Source organism: Myxine glutinosa, chromosome 8 (genome assembly GCF_964187855.1).
Source record: "Myxine glutinosa chromosome 8, kmMyxGlut1.1, whole genome shotgun sequence".
NCBI classification, from domain to species: domain Eukaryota; kingdom Metazoa; phylum Chordata; class Myxini; order Myxiniformes; family Myxinidae; genus Myxine; species Myxine glutinosa.
In genome coordinates, this window is record NC_136268.1 from 91,194,958 (window position 1) to 91,211,838 (window position 16,881).

The following is a 16,881-nucleotide window of genomic DNA, read 5'->3' on the forward strand; positions in this document are numbered from 1 at the left end:
CCCTCTTCTCCCCTCCCCCCTCTTCCCCCCTCTTCTCCCCTCCCCCCCCTCTCCTCCCCTCCTCCCCGTTCCCCTCCCCTTCCCCCTCCCCCTCCCCTCCCCCACCTGGCAATGCCGGGTACTTCTGCTAGTATATATATACTGTTCAGCCGACCCACAATCCCAGCAATGTCGGGGGCCATCGTTCTGCCGGAATCGCCCATATTACCGGCCAGCTCCACCTGATCTTTGTGAGTTCTGCAGTAGCTTCTCAATTTTCTGCTGTTGGGCTGAAAGCTGTTCACCTTGTCTCTTCATTTCCTTCAGCAGTTCGCTTTCAGAACTCGCTGTTTCTTGGACCATGGCTTCTTTCAGTGTGGTTGTCTTGACTTGCGGTTTCTGACTAACACCTAACCACTGTTGGGCTCTATCTCGAGTATCAAAGTAGCTCAAATTAGGGGATTCCATGTTAAGACGGCAAATTTCTCTTTGTAGGTTTTCGTCTCTTGGAGCACCAGCTAATCGTCCCTTCAGTGTGCTTTCTCTGCTCGCTTTAAAAGACGCATTCATACAGACTATTCTATCATAGATTTCAACCAGCTTAAGTGAAGACGTCAGAAGGTCTTCATTATCCCCTTGGCGGTATGCGAAAAACTGTTCTTGGAGTTATGATAGGGTGTTACCATCGCCAAAGACTTTCAAAAGAACTCCCAATATTTCCTCAGGATCTTCAACTAAATCCTCTCCCCTTCCAATAATTTCCTGTCGAGCTTTTCCAGATAAGTGGTCCAGTATAAAAGCGACTTGCTGTTTGTTGTTTAAATTCCGAGTAGCCAACTGACAACGAACATCGGACACCCATTCCTGTATTGTAAGGTCACTCGACTTTTCAGGTTTGTCACGGAAACGCTCCAATTTACGTGAAGACGACACAAATACTAAGCATTCTTCAGTTGAAGTTGAACCTGCACTTGAGGCTGGCATTTGTAGTCTTTGCTTGTCTTTGTCCCGAAGCTCTCGGACGAGGTTGTGATTCGCTGCTATTGCATCCGACGCATCTTTTTCTGCTTCTGCTGACTTCCATCTTTCTCTACTTAACTCTTCTGTTAACTTAGCAATAGCAGCTTCCAATTCCTCTGGGGTCGCCATTATGTCACAACAATGACATGTATCAAATATACAGTGGTGGGAAAATCAAATCACTAATAGTACAGAACAATTCCAAATTCAATTCAACACAGGCAGATAATGTAGATTTCTCACACAAGCTTAGAAGGAATTTATCCAATTTCAGGAGTACAGCGTTCACCGTATACTTAACAGGGTCCAATCATGCAACCAACAACAAGCTAAAGGTCCAGAATCTCCAATTTATCAGGAGGAATGAGTTTACTCAAAAAATGATCGTCGCACCTCGATGGTCCGTTTGATCATCAGTCCTTCTCCGGGGACGTGGCTCGTACTGGTTGCCACACAGACAGGGGGTGTTGTTGCATATCCACTCCTGACACCATAATGTGACGTGGGAAGAATTAAGCAAGACACAGGATGGTGGTTTATACTTGCTGTATTCGAATATGCAGGTAATGAAAGAACCCTAAAATATACAAAAGCACTATTCAGCAAGATACATTGCAGGTAGCAGATTAAATACCTCAATCAATGGATGAAATAATGGTTAAATTTTTACAATAAATACATCGAGTATGCAACCACAGGTACATCCAAATACAAGTCTGGCAGGCTAGACGAATGTGCAACCATGAGATACATCATGGCAGACAATGTCTACATACTATCGCAAGATATGCACCAAGGCACACCTGGACAACCAAAACCCCTTTCTTTACTAACATCAACCAACAAATTCAGTATCAGAACATGAGGATTGTTTAATTAGTTAATAGTATCAAATCAACACGTGTGACTAACCCACACAATCAAACTGGATAACTTGTACTCACATAGAATAGATCACATAAATCATGTACATTTCAGTTCCGTTTACAATTGAATAAACTGCATCGTTAAGACATAACCACATTAGTTTAATCACACTAATGACGTGAGTAATCATTAAGCATCTCGGTATTCCCAAAGGAACTTACCCCTGTCTGACCAGGGTACAGAGCAAAATGAGAATGCAGGTCGATCCGTTCGAATCTCACATCAGCAAACAATTAAATCTCCCGTTTTCCTGACTATGATCAATCCATGCACCCAACGACGAAATGGCGGTAGCGTTTCGAACATGCCGGATGTGACGTATGGGAGAAGGCGCATGGGAGGAGGCTACATCAGTTTCAAACAGGATGTGACATATGCCACGAAGCGTACATGCTCAAAATTCATCACTTACATTATATACAAAAAAAAAAATCCTTGTAAATGCAAACCTGTGCCCTGGTTGCCACTGCGGTATGAGACTTCCTTGTGTAAAATCACTTGGCGATAAATCCGTACGTTGGTCAATTGGGATTTGGCGCACATTAAGGCGTCATAAGAAGACGACGACAGAGCTCCGCTTGGCTATTCACTGTCGGCAGTTGTTATGACCGGGCAGTTTTTAAACAACCGGCTCCTACGCAAATCAAGGGCGGAAGAGGCACATATTTGACCCATTCCCGCCTGGTGGAAGTTCTTCAAAAGATCTGTAGAAAATGAGGGATTTTATTTTTATTTCATGCTTGCCAATAGAAGGGAACCAGGTAAAATATTCAATAACTTGACCCAGGGGAAATATCCAAAATGGGGTTTGCTTTCAAATGATTCCTCATAAAAAATTATGTTAACTTACCAAGTTTCATGATTTCTTCCAAATTTGACCGACTTCTAGCTTAACCGCTGGACTGGTAGTAGTGATGTGATGACAACAACAAACTTCCCAATGTATTTTATTGCCCAAAAAGCTGCTTCGACAGTCCATCACACCCTAGAAAATGGGGGTGAAATTAACCCATTCATATACATTTGCAAAAATAAATTTGTGGTTTTGTTGGAAAAGCTAATAATAATAATGCTGTGATCCTTATGTCTCCTAATTTTACCTCGTTCTGCACGTCAGGTGTCCACTGTAAATTGTGGCTGTATAATCACAACCAGTTGATCAAGTGCAAGAAAACAGCAACAGTTAGCGGAACAGACTGCCCAGAATTTAACAAAACCTTCAGATTTCAGGTTTCACCAACTGACCTGGACCGAGTCAATCTCTGCCTTTCAGTTCACTTCGATGAAGAAGACAAAGGCAAGTACACCTAAAATGGTAACCAATTAGAAATATATTTTGTTGTTTAGTTTTTCATGATTTAGAAGATAATATATGTCATCACTCATTCCATTTGTGCTCCCAATTAAAGCGAGGAAGAAGAGTCACTCATAGGCCATAGAGTTCTATCGCATCCCCAGTGAAAATCTAGGAACTGTCTGTGCTTTTATAGCTTTCGTTCAGAACAACAGACTGGCCATCTGCTGTACAGATTGGTAGCCATAGATGCTTCCTCAGCCTCCCCAATGGAGATTATGTGCTTTGCAAGGTTTCCAGAGGGCACCAGGGGAAGCATCTGGTGGCACAGGCACAAAATCTCCTTGAGGCACTTGGAAATCAATGACCCGAAATACAATCACCGTTAGAATCAGTGATGTACAAGCAAGACAAAACGGGGGGACAAATGTAGAATTACCAATGTCTGTGTCACTCTTTGCATGACTTTTAAAGGATTATTAATTCAGCAAAAATAGAGAACATTGCAAGCTCAAATAAATTGAGGAAGGAAATAGACATTATTCCTGGATTGATAAACTTTCTTGGATGGAAGAAATTAATTCCAACAAATATATTTACCTTTTTGATGTCCAGCGACGCATTTTTACCTGAAACTATTGCTCATGATTTTGGGATCCAAGGTTAAATATCGTAAATACTGGATCTATTGTATAATAATGTCCTTGTATAATCAGTGTAATAAATACACTGACATTTATTTCTTCATGTCTTTGTTCTGCATGTTATATATGTGCAAGCTCCTCCATCGACGTTTAATAAAGCATGATATTGTAGACTGCTTGCACAATTAAGCGTGCGATTTACAGTCACGTGAAAAAGTAAGTACACCCCATGTAAAGTTTTGACTTTTTCAACATATTTCAACATATTTCAACATACAGCTATTTGATCTTCATTTCAACAATATTGATAGATAAAGGTGATATAATATAACAAATATCATGAAACATTTAAATTTTGTAGTCCATTGTATAATTTAAATAAACATAAATGCAAATTTCGCATGTGGAAAAAGTAAGTACACCCTTGGCTATAATAGGTGGTATTGCCCCCTTTGGCAGAAACAACCTCAAGTAGGCGTTTCTTATAACTGTCTACCAGTCTTTGACATCGACTGGGAGAAATTTTTGCCCACTCCTCCATGCAGAATTCTTTCAGCTGTGCGATGTTTGAGGGGTTTCTTGCATGCACAGCTCGTTTCAATCCTCCCCCCCCCCCCCCCCCCCACAACATCTCGATGGGATTTAGATCCGGGCTTTGACTTGGCCATTCCAGAACCCTCCATTTCTTTCTTTTCAGCCATTCCTTGGTGGATTTACTGGTATGTTTAGGGTCATTGTCATGTTGCAAGGTCCACCTTCGGTTGAGCTTCAACTTTCCGACAGATGGCCTCACATTATCCTCAAGCACCCTCTGGTACAATGAAGAATTCATAGTGGATTCTATGATGGTGAGCTGCCCAGGCCCTGACGCAGCAAAGCTGCCCCAAACCATAATATTTCCACCACCATGCTTTACAGTTGGTATCAGGTTCTTGTGGTCAAATGCTGTCTTTGGTTTTCACCAAACATGTCTTCTGGTACTGTGGCTAAATAGCTCTACCTTTGACTCATCTGTCCAGTGCACATTGTTCCAGAAGTGCTGGTCTTTGCCTAGGTGTTCATTGGCAAACTTTAGTCTGCCCTGATGTTCTTTCTGGACAGCAAAGGTTTCCTCCTGGCACACCTCCCATGTAGATCAAATTTGTGCAGCCTCTTTCTAATGGTAGACTCGTGCACTTTGACATCAACAGTGGCAAGAGCTACCTGTAGGTCCCGTGATGACATTCTGGGGTTATTAGAGACTTCTTTCAGCATCTTGCGGTCTGCTCTTGGGCTGAACTTGCTGGGGCGACCTGGCCTGAACAAGTTGGCAGTTGTTTGGAATCTTCTCCACTTGTAGATGATCTTCCGGACAGTCGAATGATTGATTTCAAATTGTTTGGAGATCTTTTTGAATCCCTTCCCAGACTCATAGGCATCTATAACCTTCTTTCTGAAGGCCTCAGAGAGCTCTTTTGATCTAGGCATGGTGACGCCGCACACTTCAACAATAAAGAGCAAACCAAACCAAATGTCTGCGGTTTAAAGACAGGTTCCTCCAAGATCCTCTCTAACTATGTTCTAATCATTTGCACCTGAGCTGGTGCACCTGCTTCTAATTTTAGGTATTTGAAGTAGTGATAAATGTAGGTGTAAATCTTACTTTGTAAAAATCTTACTTTGTAAAATAACTTACTTTGTAAAAAGTAAGTAATTACTTACTTTTTCCACATGCGAAATTTGCATTTATGTTTATTTAAATTATACAATGGACGACAAAATGTAAATGTTTCATGATATGTGTTATATTATATCACCTTTATCCATCAATATTGTTGAAATGAAGATCAAATAGCTGTATGTTGAAATATGTTGAAAAAGTCAAAACTTTACATGGGGTGTACTTACTTTTTCACGTGACTGTATAAGCGACCACTCAGGTAACCTCCCTTCTCAACCTTTTGGCTTTTAGTCCCCTACTGATTTCACCGGAGCGGACTATATGTTTGCTCTCCGCCTGTGGTTTTTCAGACTTTTTCCCATACCTTTCAACATGTTCAACTGAAACTTGGTACGTGGCTTTATTATAAGTTACGGAACAAGTTCGAGTTTCAGGGCGTTTCGTCCATTTTTCACAGAGTTATGCTCTTTTTGGATTTATAAAATATCGCATCGGTAGGGGCATGTATTGCAAAGCAATTCTCGCTCTTGTTTGCTCTGACGTTATTGTCATAAAGCTGCAGCTAAAGTTAAATATCATGAAGAATTTTGAGATTAAATTGCTTATTACAATCACAGATCAAAGCAAAATGAAGCACGAAATGTCAGGCTTAAATTATTTTTAGATGGTAAAAGCTAGATATAGTAATGATTCCGATTGTGCAAATTGGTCGGGTGGTCCTGAAAAATGATTTGAGTTTCAGGAGTACCTGGGAACACATAAAATAACTAACTGCAAACATCCAACTGTAGCCGAGGTATAGCTTATCTACTATATAAGAGAGCTGTTGGTCTGTCTGTGTGTCTGTCTGTGTGTCGCCATTTTTCTCAGAGATGGCTGAACGGATCTTCGTCAAACTTTCAGAGGTTCATCAGTGAGTGCCTGGGAGTGTTTTAGGCAAATGTATATATATATATATATATATATATATATATATACATATATCAAGCAAGAAAGCAGCACGTACCATTTCTTTGGTATGACTCGGCTGTGCTTCAAACCACCCTACACATCCCAGACTCGGAGCGGACACTTTAACCATTACACCAGGCTTGGAGGAGGCTGGAGGTAGACTTGGAGGAATAAGAGACATGGGGAAGAATGAGAGGAAGGGAAGGACACATGGGGTAAACAAGATGGATACAGCCACAGACTCTCGATCGCAGAAAGAGGTGGGCTTGGGGGGAGAGTCGAAGGGGAGATTGAAAAGTAATTGTTGCGGTTGGGGAATGACCTAATATGGTGGTGAACAACTGTCGTGAAGCACTGGAGGGCACAATGAGATTTAACAGAGTGAGAATGTGAGATTTGTCTGTATTGAAAAACATTTGAAAAATTGTCTGTATTGAAAAATATATTCCAAGTGTTTGACCAGCTCATGATTCTATCAAGCTCTGCAGAGGGAAGAGGCTGCAGCCTGCTTGTCTGAAGGATGAGAGATGTCATCGTAGAGAGCGCAGTCATCAGCAAAGAGATTTTATTATTATTATTATTATTATTATTTTTTGTATACAAGTTTGAAGCTCGTGTAAGAGCTAACATTGATCACACAAAGACAAACTGACACATGAAACATATGATAAAAGGATCGGGAGACAAGATGTAGAGCAAAGACATCGGGAGATCTGTGGGAGAGAGTGGGCTTCGGGGGAGGAGGCATGGGAAGGGGGGGGGGGGGGTGGAAGAGATAAACAAACACATGCACACTGCTCGGACTTTCAAGAACGAAAGAAGTCGGTATTTCAAACAAGTGGATCTGGGGTGAATTAACGGGGGTAGAAAAGATTAAGGTTTTGAATGGAGGGGGGGGGGGGGGGAGATAAGAGATGGTGGTGAACAGATATTTTAAAGACCTGGAGGGAGGAGTGGGATTGAAGAGAGTGAGGAAGTTTGTTCCAGAGGAGGGAGAAAAGAGGAATGAAGGAGTGAAGGTGAACAGAGAGTCTTGATTTTGGCAGTTTAACCATAAGAGGGTTGCTGGCAGATCTTGTGTGACCTGTAGGAATATTTGGGGGACAGAGCACAGACAGAGCTGGGGGAGCAAGGCCGGAGAGGAGTCGGTAGAAGACAGAAAGACCACAAACCTGCCTGCGGTGAGTGAGTGAAAATCCCTCAGAGTTAGCTTCATCGCAGGAGATTCCAATGATTCTGAAGTCCTGAAGCTGGGTGCCCAAAATGCTGGGAAGCTGGGATCTCTTATGTGAGATAAGGAGGACTTTCCAGAGTCAGAGAGATATTTGATGAAAATTAGGAATAGGGTGGGGCCTAGATCATTGCCCTGGGACACTCCAGCCATGAAGGAGAAAAGAGGAAAGGATGCTGTTGAGAGCCACACGTTAGCTCCGTGTGGAGGAAGTCAGTAAGCCATTTGTGGAGTTGGCCATGGATGCTACAAGCAGAGAGGTTGGAGAGCCAGGCTGCATGCCAGATTGTATCGAATCATTTATGTGCATAAAGGCCTCAATCTATTGTTGGGAGAGCAGAAGCAGCATGTCCAGGGTGTTGTGACCGGGTCTGAATCCGAATTGATGGTCTGAGATCAGGCCGTTGGAGAAGACCTTTGTTTTAACTTGGACCATTTTTTATAGACCAGATCTATGCAGATGATGGTCATCATCAATCCAAACATTTATCTAGAAATATCGTTTTTAACTCCGCCACCAAAGGTGGACGGAGGTTATGTTTTCACCCCTGTCTGTCTATTTGTTTGTCTGTCTGTGAGCAGGATATCTCAAAACATTGTGGATGGATTCGGGTGAAACTTGGTGGGCAGGTCAGGTGATTGATTTGGGTGTGTGTTCGAGTGTGTCCTATTTTGAAAGTAACCCCCCAAAACTAGTTATTTTTAAAGCTCTACTACTGTTGGGAAGTGCTTGGTCGCGTCGATATGTTTGAGGTTCAGCGCAGTGCCATTAGTGTGGGATCCCAGCACTCCATTAAATCACCTGTTTCTAGCAGGGACTTCTGCAGTGTAGTCTTACCACAGCTGTCTGTCAACATTGATTAATAACCGACTGTGCACCCTTTTCAATGAGAAAGCTTGCAGGCGTATAATCACTAATCATAATAATTACCATTGCAAGGCAAAGGCAAATGGTGATTATCAGAGCAGGAATCTATTCTTCACAATACAAAATACACATGACCTTTGTAACCTCCAGCAATGAGAAAGTAAAGGAGTATCATCACACAGCATTTCAGAAGTGTGACGTTACAAAAGTCAGGAACCATTTAAAGAATTACCAGCAGTGGTACCCGGATTTGCCCGGTGCTATTCTAATCCTGTTGACATTTTGAAGAAATCAAATTTTTGTGGATCATTTAATATTACCTTTCACTTAGCTACAAAATCTTAGCCACTATAGAGTGATTTTAAAAAATGCAACTTTTTTTTTCTTCAAAATTTCAAATTCTATTTTTGCCGAAAACACTCCCCATCCGGCACCCACTGATGAACCTCTGAAAATTTGGCATAACCGTTTGGCCATCTCTGAGCAAAATGGCGACGCACACAGACAAACATCTCTCTTACAGTATAGATGGATGTAGAGATAGTGTAAACTTTCACCCCACCCCTACAACCACACCAGCTTACCATTATGTTGTTTATACATCTTCATTGCACCTTATCTTTCCTCTACCCTCCAACATTTTTTTCTCCCTTCTACTTTCTGCTTTGCTTTCCCTTCCCCACTGCCCCCACTCACACCCCCACTTAATTTGCCATTTCCATTTGATTCCGTTTGAAAATTTAAAAAAACAAATAACGGTTTGAACGTAATACATTGTGTTTAATAATCTGCTGACCATATTCATTTTGAATGATCAAAATATTGTTACTGATAACACAATTGGTGTTCCAAAATTTGGGCCTAACAAATTTAGTCCCAGGTCCGAATCCCAACTCCTGACAACCAATTGTTACAGATCGCGGTTTAGATGTTATGATGGGCCGAGCGGATGGTCCAACCGCGACCGTTACAGGATCCCCAATTGGCCCGATTCCACCCGACGTTGACCAGATCGCACCACAGATATTCAATCGGGAAACCTCTAAAGCGACCGAAAGAGAAGGAAAAAGAGAAAAAGACAGAGTACGGCGGAAGAACAGATTTATTATACACACACAAGCAAAAAGAAAGAGCGACCAAAATTATTTACAAGCAATGGATGGAAAAAGCAGTCACACAGTGCATCGTTAGCTTATGCTATTCAATTTACTTAACCCCAAGACAACGATTAGGACAGACGACGTTCACACTTACACGGGGGATATTGCAGGCAGGTATGGCTTGAGGTGGATTGCTGGAGAGGGAGGCAGGGTCGGAGGCAGCAGCTCTCAATTCCTCGCGTTTTTGGCGGGAAAACCCTCCGTCGCGTATCCGCTGCCGATGCTGTAGACGTCACGCGCTGGCTCGGTCACACCTGCTCCTCTCCTTCTGGTGGAGCCGTCTCCCTCCTTTCAGCGCGTCTCTCCAAAGCTGGTTTCCTCTCCGAGTACCTCTCCTCTTTGGCTTGGAGCGTCTCGCATCTCACCGCTCACAGCTCAGCTCACAGCTCCTCTCGTATGTCGCCTCTTCGCTCATCTCCTGAAGCAGTCCCTTCCAGTCCTTTTATTACTCGGGGCGGAATCAAGCCGCCGGCTGCGAGGGCACACCTACCGGGTCGCTCACCGCGGTGCTGATTGGCTGTTAGGGCTGTCCGATTTCCTCCTTTGATCATGACGACGTGCCACGCCTGTGAGTTGGCGGCTCTTACCCCCCTCTTCTCCGAGATGAGCACATGGGCAATGGCGGCTTGCGGGATTGAACACCACTCGCACCGCTTTTGAAAGGAACTTTGGAGAGCGGAGATGATTGGGGAAATTGGAAGGGCCTACGCTTATTTCGTTTGATACAATGCAGAGTCAATCTAGTGGGAAACACATATTTAACCTACATAGAATAAGGAAATAAACTATTTAAAAAGATATATCGTGGCCTGTGTGTAAGTTTCATGGAATTAACTAGGAGGACGGCTGCGACCATTATTTACATTACGAGGGTGTTACACATAACAAAACCATACTTTTCACATTCGTTACACTTCCTCCAAAATTGTTACACTTCCCAAAAACCATTACACTTCTCAAATTCGTTACACTTCTCAAAACCGTTACAATATCTTGCTGGTGAACCCTTGTGTCAATCAGCATCATTTATTGGACAGACAGAACCATCGTGGATGAAATTCACAGGACCTTCATTTATGTGTGCTAACCACCATGGGAAGCAAGGAGACATTTCGGGTGTTAACTCTTCCTTGGAACAAAAAAGGGTTAACACCCTTTTTCTCCGCCGAAGGGTTAACGCCTGAAGCATCAGCTTTTCCTTGCTTTCCACGCTGGTCAGCTTACCTCAATCATCATCGTGTTGATATCATTCATTCTTCTTGTTGTTCATGTCGTTGAGCTGTATTTTCTTCTATGATGCTTGGGTACGAGAAAAAAAATGATCTTTTTATTTATGGTCATGTTCCACAGGAGAAAGGCCCCTGGGGCGTGTGCTGTTGGGACCTTTCATGTATGCTCGTGGTCAGCAACTGGTTCACTGGAACGAAATGCTTAATAACCCCAAGGACATGGTCAAATATTGGCACATGCTTGGCCCTCCAAAATAGCTTTCCTTTCACACTACCTCAGCTGCACTTCCCTCCTCCACCTTTCCACCTACAAACCCCTTTCATCTGCTGTTGCGTCATTTTTCAGCTTTCATGCTTTGAGGATTGCTGGGGGAAAAAATGGACTTTTAATACATGTTTACGAATAAAAGCATCAACACCCAAAAGTATTTGCATTTTGTGTCTTACCTACAATATAATTACATAATGAACGGACTCACGTGCTATTGATAATTACAGTACTTTACTTAAATGCTGCTTTAAAATAGAGTAATCTTACTATAATTCACCATTCAGCGGGGAGAAATGGCCTTAAAACGATTATTCATTCATTCATTACTATAATTCACCAAATGTCCGGCTGTCTGTTCGAAGCTACCGTAAAAACTGCTGAACCGATCGCAAAGATATTTTGGGTGGGTAATCCTGGGACGCCCTGGGAGTAAAATAGGCTATTTAGTTTTCCCAATTTCAGCTTTGGTCTCCAGCATTCTCAGGTTTGGACTCCCGCATAACATTTGCGTTCGCATAATGTTCATTGTGACGATGTTCTCATTGTGACGATGTATGTGTTCACGGTAGTGTTTGACGTGACGGTGTGAACGTAATTTCGTAATGTTTTTCGTTTCGTAATCCTTTAATGAACGTTTAATGTTTAATGAACGTTTAATGCCCTTCAATGTCCGGGGCCGCACGCGCGCTACACTGGACGGGCCAGCGTGTACCTTGCCCTTCACCGTCAGGCTTGGGTAAACCGCTGAGCCCCATCCATGATGGGGACTGGGGCTTGAGACAGTGTCCCACGAACGAGGAATTCCCAGTAAGCGCGAGTCATCAGCTCGCGTTGATTAAATCCCTGCCCTTTGTACACACCGCCCGTCGTTACTACCGATCGGACGGTTTGTTGAGATCCGCGGATCAGCCCCTGCACGGGCCGTTCTCGGCTCGTGCCGGTGCACCGAAAAGATGAGTGAACTTGACTGTCTAGACTTTAGAGGAAGTAAAAGTCGTAACTAGGTTTCCGTCGGTGAACCTGCGGAAGGATCATTATCGGGACAATATGAGAGTGAGCGAGACGCGAGACGTACGTGGTACATGATCGTCCATGTACTGTTTAGCCATGTACTGTTTAGATTTTGATGATTTGCGTGTGATATGATTCAACGGATGTTTATAGCCGGCGAAGCCGGTGTTGTGAATGAACAAGTATTATGTTGAAAAGCCATATTTTACTGGATCCTTTGAGAATTTCGAAGCTTTGACGCATCAAATCGCTCCATGGAGGCCGCCATCTTGCGGATGCGGAGTATGCATAAACAATTTCGAAAAAGTTCAATAGAGGCTTTGGCTTCGCCGGCTCATTGCGGCTTTGCAGTAGGGTCATATTATGAATCGTTTAAAATAAAAAAGCCTTCAATTTCTGATATTTTACCTTTTCATTTGGGCTTCCCAATTGAAGCCCCGCCCGTAGGTCGGGTACTGTTGCTAGTTAACTCAATAGATGCCTGTTAGAAAGGCAAAAATCTTGTGCGTTTTCTTCCAAAAGCATTCCTTTAACAAATTATATTTCAAATCATAGCTCGTTCAAAGCAAAAATGAAGTTATATTTGTTCCTAGACACAAGTTGGATAATATATAGTAGTGTCGCCGGCGATTAAGATCAGCCGAGACGAACAGCCGAACCAGCTTTAACTCCGAGGTGCCTCCCAAATTGACGGTTATTTTACACGCGCGGGATGTTTTTTTTTGTTACCCTCCCAAACTTCATTTTTGCTTCATGAAAGGATGCAAGGTGTTTAACTGAACGAAAAACACGGGTTTATTCCCGAACCCATAAAACATGCAAACACAACAATAGACGAATAACCAATAACGATTTAATGAAAATAACCGCAGATAGAAATAAAGTTTGTGGTAAAAACCAATTCCTACTTTGAGGTACCTCACGCACTGACACAAATACGGACACGGGGGAAAGATAAAATAAAATAAAATGTTTCCTTTTTGTGCCGGCACCTATGTCTCCAAAGGGGTCTTTTCAGTGAGTGGTGGCGATGGTCAAGTTCAGCACTTCCCGTGCCTGAGCGCACAAGATGGCCGTTGAAAAGCCCGCATGTTGAAAGCCAGTGGTGAAGACGGCCTCCTTCGCCTCGCTCGTGGCCTCCTCCTCCTCTGAAAAGCACTACAGCCAAGACCTCTCTCACAATGCTGCCCATGCAGCCAAGAGCTCCTCGCTCTTCAAAAGCACGCACCAAAACTCTAGTCCACCAAGCACACGATCGACAAACACAAAGATGGCGCAGCCTTCACCGATTCACCACAAAAAGCCAATCACTGAACGTCCCTCCCATTTCACCCACCCACCCCCTACCGGCCAATTGCGTACCTCGGGGCGTGGCCTGCCGGCTTTTCTCTCCGCCCCCCGATTCCCTGCCTCGCTCATGGGCGGGGCCTTTTGCCTATGAGGTCCATTGGGGGTGGTAGTTAGTCCAGGAACCTGATTGCTAGTAGTTGGCGGTTGTTGCTTAAAGGAGGGTGAAAACGTAAGGGAAAGATTACAAAGGGTAAGCACGTACTGGGGAAAATCATCCTTAAACACTACCAGTTCAGGGAGCAATGCTCCACACCTCGTGTGGTGAACATTTGAACAACCTTAACCTACAGTCTCCTTACTTATTACATCGAGATTCCTTCTACGCGTCACATGATCCATGCTACTAATAATACAATCCTACCTCTCCTATGGTATTCTTTCACCTACCCCCCCCCCCCGCCCCCATAAATGCAACAATATGTTGAGTAGAAATGCAAACTCAGGCACAGCGGATTCAAAGCGCTCAAATAAGCACTTCAACGGAATGGAGCGCTCGGCACCGCTCAACAACATAGCGGTCTCCATGGAAACAATGCTATCATTGTACTTGGGCAAATACTGTTAGGGTAGTCGGATTCAGTTTTACTCGATCCTCTTGTGACAACCTCCCCAAACAAATTTATTGTGGTAACAGCACATACAGAGTATGTGGAAGAGGGAAAGAAAGATAAATAAATGGGGAATCGGAAGGAGGAGCCCCTGCCAAGCTTATCTACGGACTCTACTATTTTACATTTTGGGAAGGGGGGAACGGGGTGGAAAGGGTTTTGCATGTTTGTAGATATTGAAGAATGAGTTTAAAAGTAGAAGTAACAATGAGGTTGCCTGCTAAGGTCTAAGGTTGCCTGCTATGAGTAAGAAGCAGAGGTCCACAGAATATTAAAGTACAAAATCAAGGTGATGGGATGAGAGTTCAAGAGTGTTAATCAGTCTCTACTGAGATGCCCCTACTGCGATTCACTGCCAGTCGATTCACTGCCAGTCGTGCTAATCTAGGAAGACAATCTTCTCTCATACTTCAGCCAATCAGGGCCGGTCCAAGGGGATTGGCACCTGAGGCGAACCTTCAGCTTTGCAGTGATTAACTTTCAAAAAATGTGCATTAGTATGAATAAAACTTCTGCGTTTATAATTACAGATCTATTTTACATGAAAAAGGTGAATCTGATGCTGATTGTATATTCTCATTGTTCTACACTTTACACAGGATATGTACATGAAGAAATGCACATTATAATGTGTATTATAATACAATCATCTTTATTGTCCCATATCCAGGGAAATTCCTCTTCAGGGACACCGCACATCCAAAACATTATGTAGAAACATAAAACATCCAAATAACTAGATGATATTCATGGAATACTTACCCGGCGCAATCTTGAGAAGGACTTGGTACGAGCCAACTCTTCTGGGTTTTCTTGAGTCGGCAAATTTGTAATTGCATCTATCTACACTTCTGAGGTAAATGTGTAAAAATTATACTTTGAAAAGTCTGCTATAGAGTACATACATCTATAAACCCTTACAAAGTAGCTTTAATTCTCATTCGAGTATTTTCATAATTACCAAGGCTGATAAAGACGCCAGAATAGATCACTAAAGTATAAATCGGGAGATTGTAAAAACGGCAAATTCTACTTCTTCTTCTTCGCTTTGGTTTCACTAGCGGAATAAGGTTGAAGCGATTACAATAATTCTCATTTCGCACGGTTTTCGATGTACACTCAATATACACTATATAAAATAGTCATGTAACATGTGCTAAAGTTTCAATTTCCTCTGTTGAACGGCTTTCGATGTACACTACCGGTCAAAAGTTTTAGAACACCTCAATTTTTCCAGTTCTTATTGAAATTTACGCACTTTAATGTCTCAATGTACTCTGAAATTAAGCATAGAACAAATAAACAATTGGAGGTAAAAAAGAAATCGTAGAATCATTTTGTTTAACAAAATTTAATTTAAATTTTTGACTCAGCAAAGTAGACACCTTTTGCAGATATAACCGCCGAACACACTCGTGGCATTCTTTCTACAATGGAAATCAAATATTGTTCGGGAAGTTCTTCCCAACACTGGTGCAGAAGTTCCCACAAATGTGTTGCACTTGTAGGTTGCTTTGCTTTCACCCTTCTGTCCAGTTCATCTCAAACCAGCTCGATGGGGCTTAAGTCTGGAGACTGTGCTGGCCATTCCATGATTTGAAGCCTACCGTCTTGTTCTTTTCCTCGAAGGTAGTTTTGACATAGCCTGGAGGTGTGTTTAGGGTCATTATCTTGCTGTAGGATGAACCCCTGACCAACTAGGTGTATACCAGAGAGTATTGCATGGTGCTGCAAAATGCTGTGGTAGCCCTTTTGGTTCAGGGTGCCAGTCACTCTGTGCAAGTCGCCGACTCTGGATCCAGCAAAAGAGCCCCAGACCATCACGCTTCCTCCTCCATGTTTGACAGTTGGTGTCACACACTGAGGAACAATCCTTTCGCCTACACGACGGCATACAAAAACCCTGCGTGATGAACCAAATATTTCAAATTTTGATTCATCGGTCCATAAGACCTTCTTCCAGTCTTCATTAGTCCACTGGCGGTGCTTCATGGCCCAGGCAAGCCTCTTTTCTTATTTTGCCATCTTAGCCTTTCTTACTGCCACTCGACCTGTCACCCCTGCAGCTCGAAGTCTTCTCTTCACAGTTGAAACTGAGACTTGCTTACTTCAACCAGTGTTAAGCTGTGCTTGAAGCTGTTGTCCTGGGAGCCGCCTATCACGCAAGCTGTTGACTCTCAGAAACTTGTCTTCTGATTCTGTTGTGGCTTTGGGTCTGCCAGACCTCTTCCTGTCAGAGTTTCCTCCATTTTCCAATATACTACTTCCTGCAGTGAAATATTGTCCAAATAATGCTTCAGAGGGTATAATAACAGTTTGTTCCAATACTGCTTTTATACAGACAGGGGGTTTGTAATCAAGTAATCAGCAGAGGTTTGGACACCTGTAGGAATTGTTTGCATCAACTTAAGACTTAATTTACTTACATTGCTGTAGAACAGCTGTAAGTTGTTAACCCATTACTCGTTCCCTGAAGAAGGCCTTTTTTTTTTTTTTTACAATATAACTGTGCAATTTACATTATTTTCCCGTTTTTGCTAACCTAAACTTTTTTTTTAACCTCGAGCAGTTTACTGCTTACCTTTGTACCATTTCAGGTTATTCACTGGACATTAAACTGCGTAAATTTCAATAAAAACTGAAAAAATTGAGGTGTTCTAAAACTTTTGACCGGCAGT

General features: G+C 42.8%; 1 protein-coding gene across 3 annotated transcripts in view; it reads left to right on the forward strand.

Annotated features, from left to right (window-relative positions):
- The window catches only part of LOC137417028 (synaptotagmin-15), a 115,297-nt gene extending 103,909 nt beyond the window's left edge, over positions 1-11,388 (forward strand). For all 3 annotated transcript variants that reach the window (XM_078783506.1, XM_068102747.2, XM_078783507.1), the window contains 2 exons: positions 3,044-3,223; positions 11,085-11,388. In XM_078783506.1, coding sequence (XP_078639632.1) covers positions 3,044-3,223; positions 11,085-11,221 — 317 coding nt within the window. In that variant the 3' untranslated portion in view covers positions 11,222-11,388. The remainder of the gene's footprint in view (positions 1-3,043; positions 3,224-11,084) is intronic.
- Positions 11,389-16,881: the final 5,493 nt, after the last annotated feature.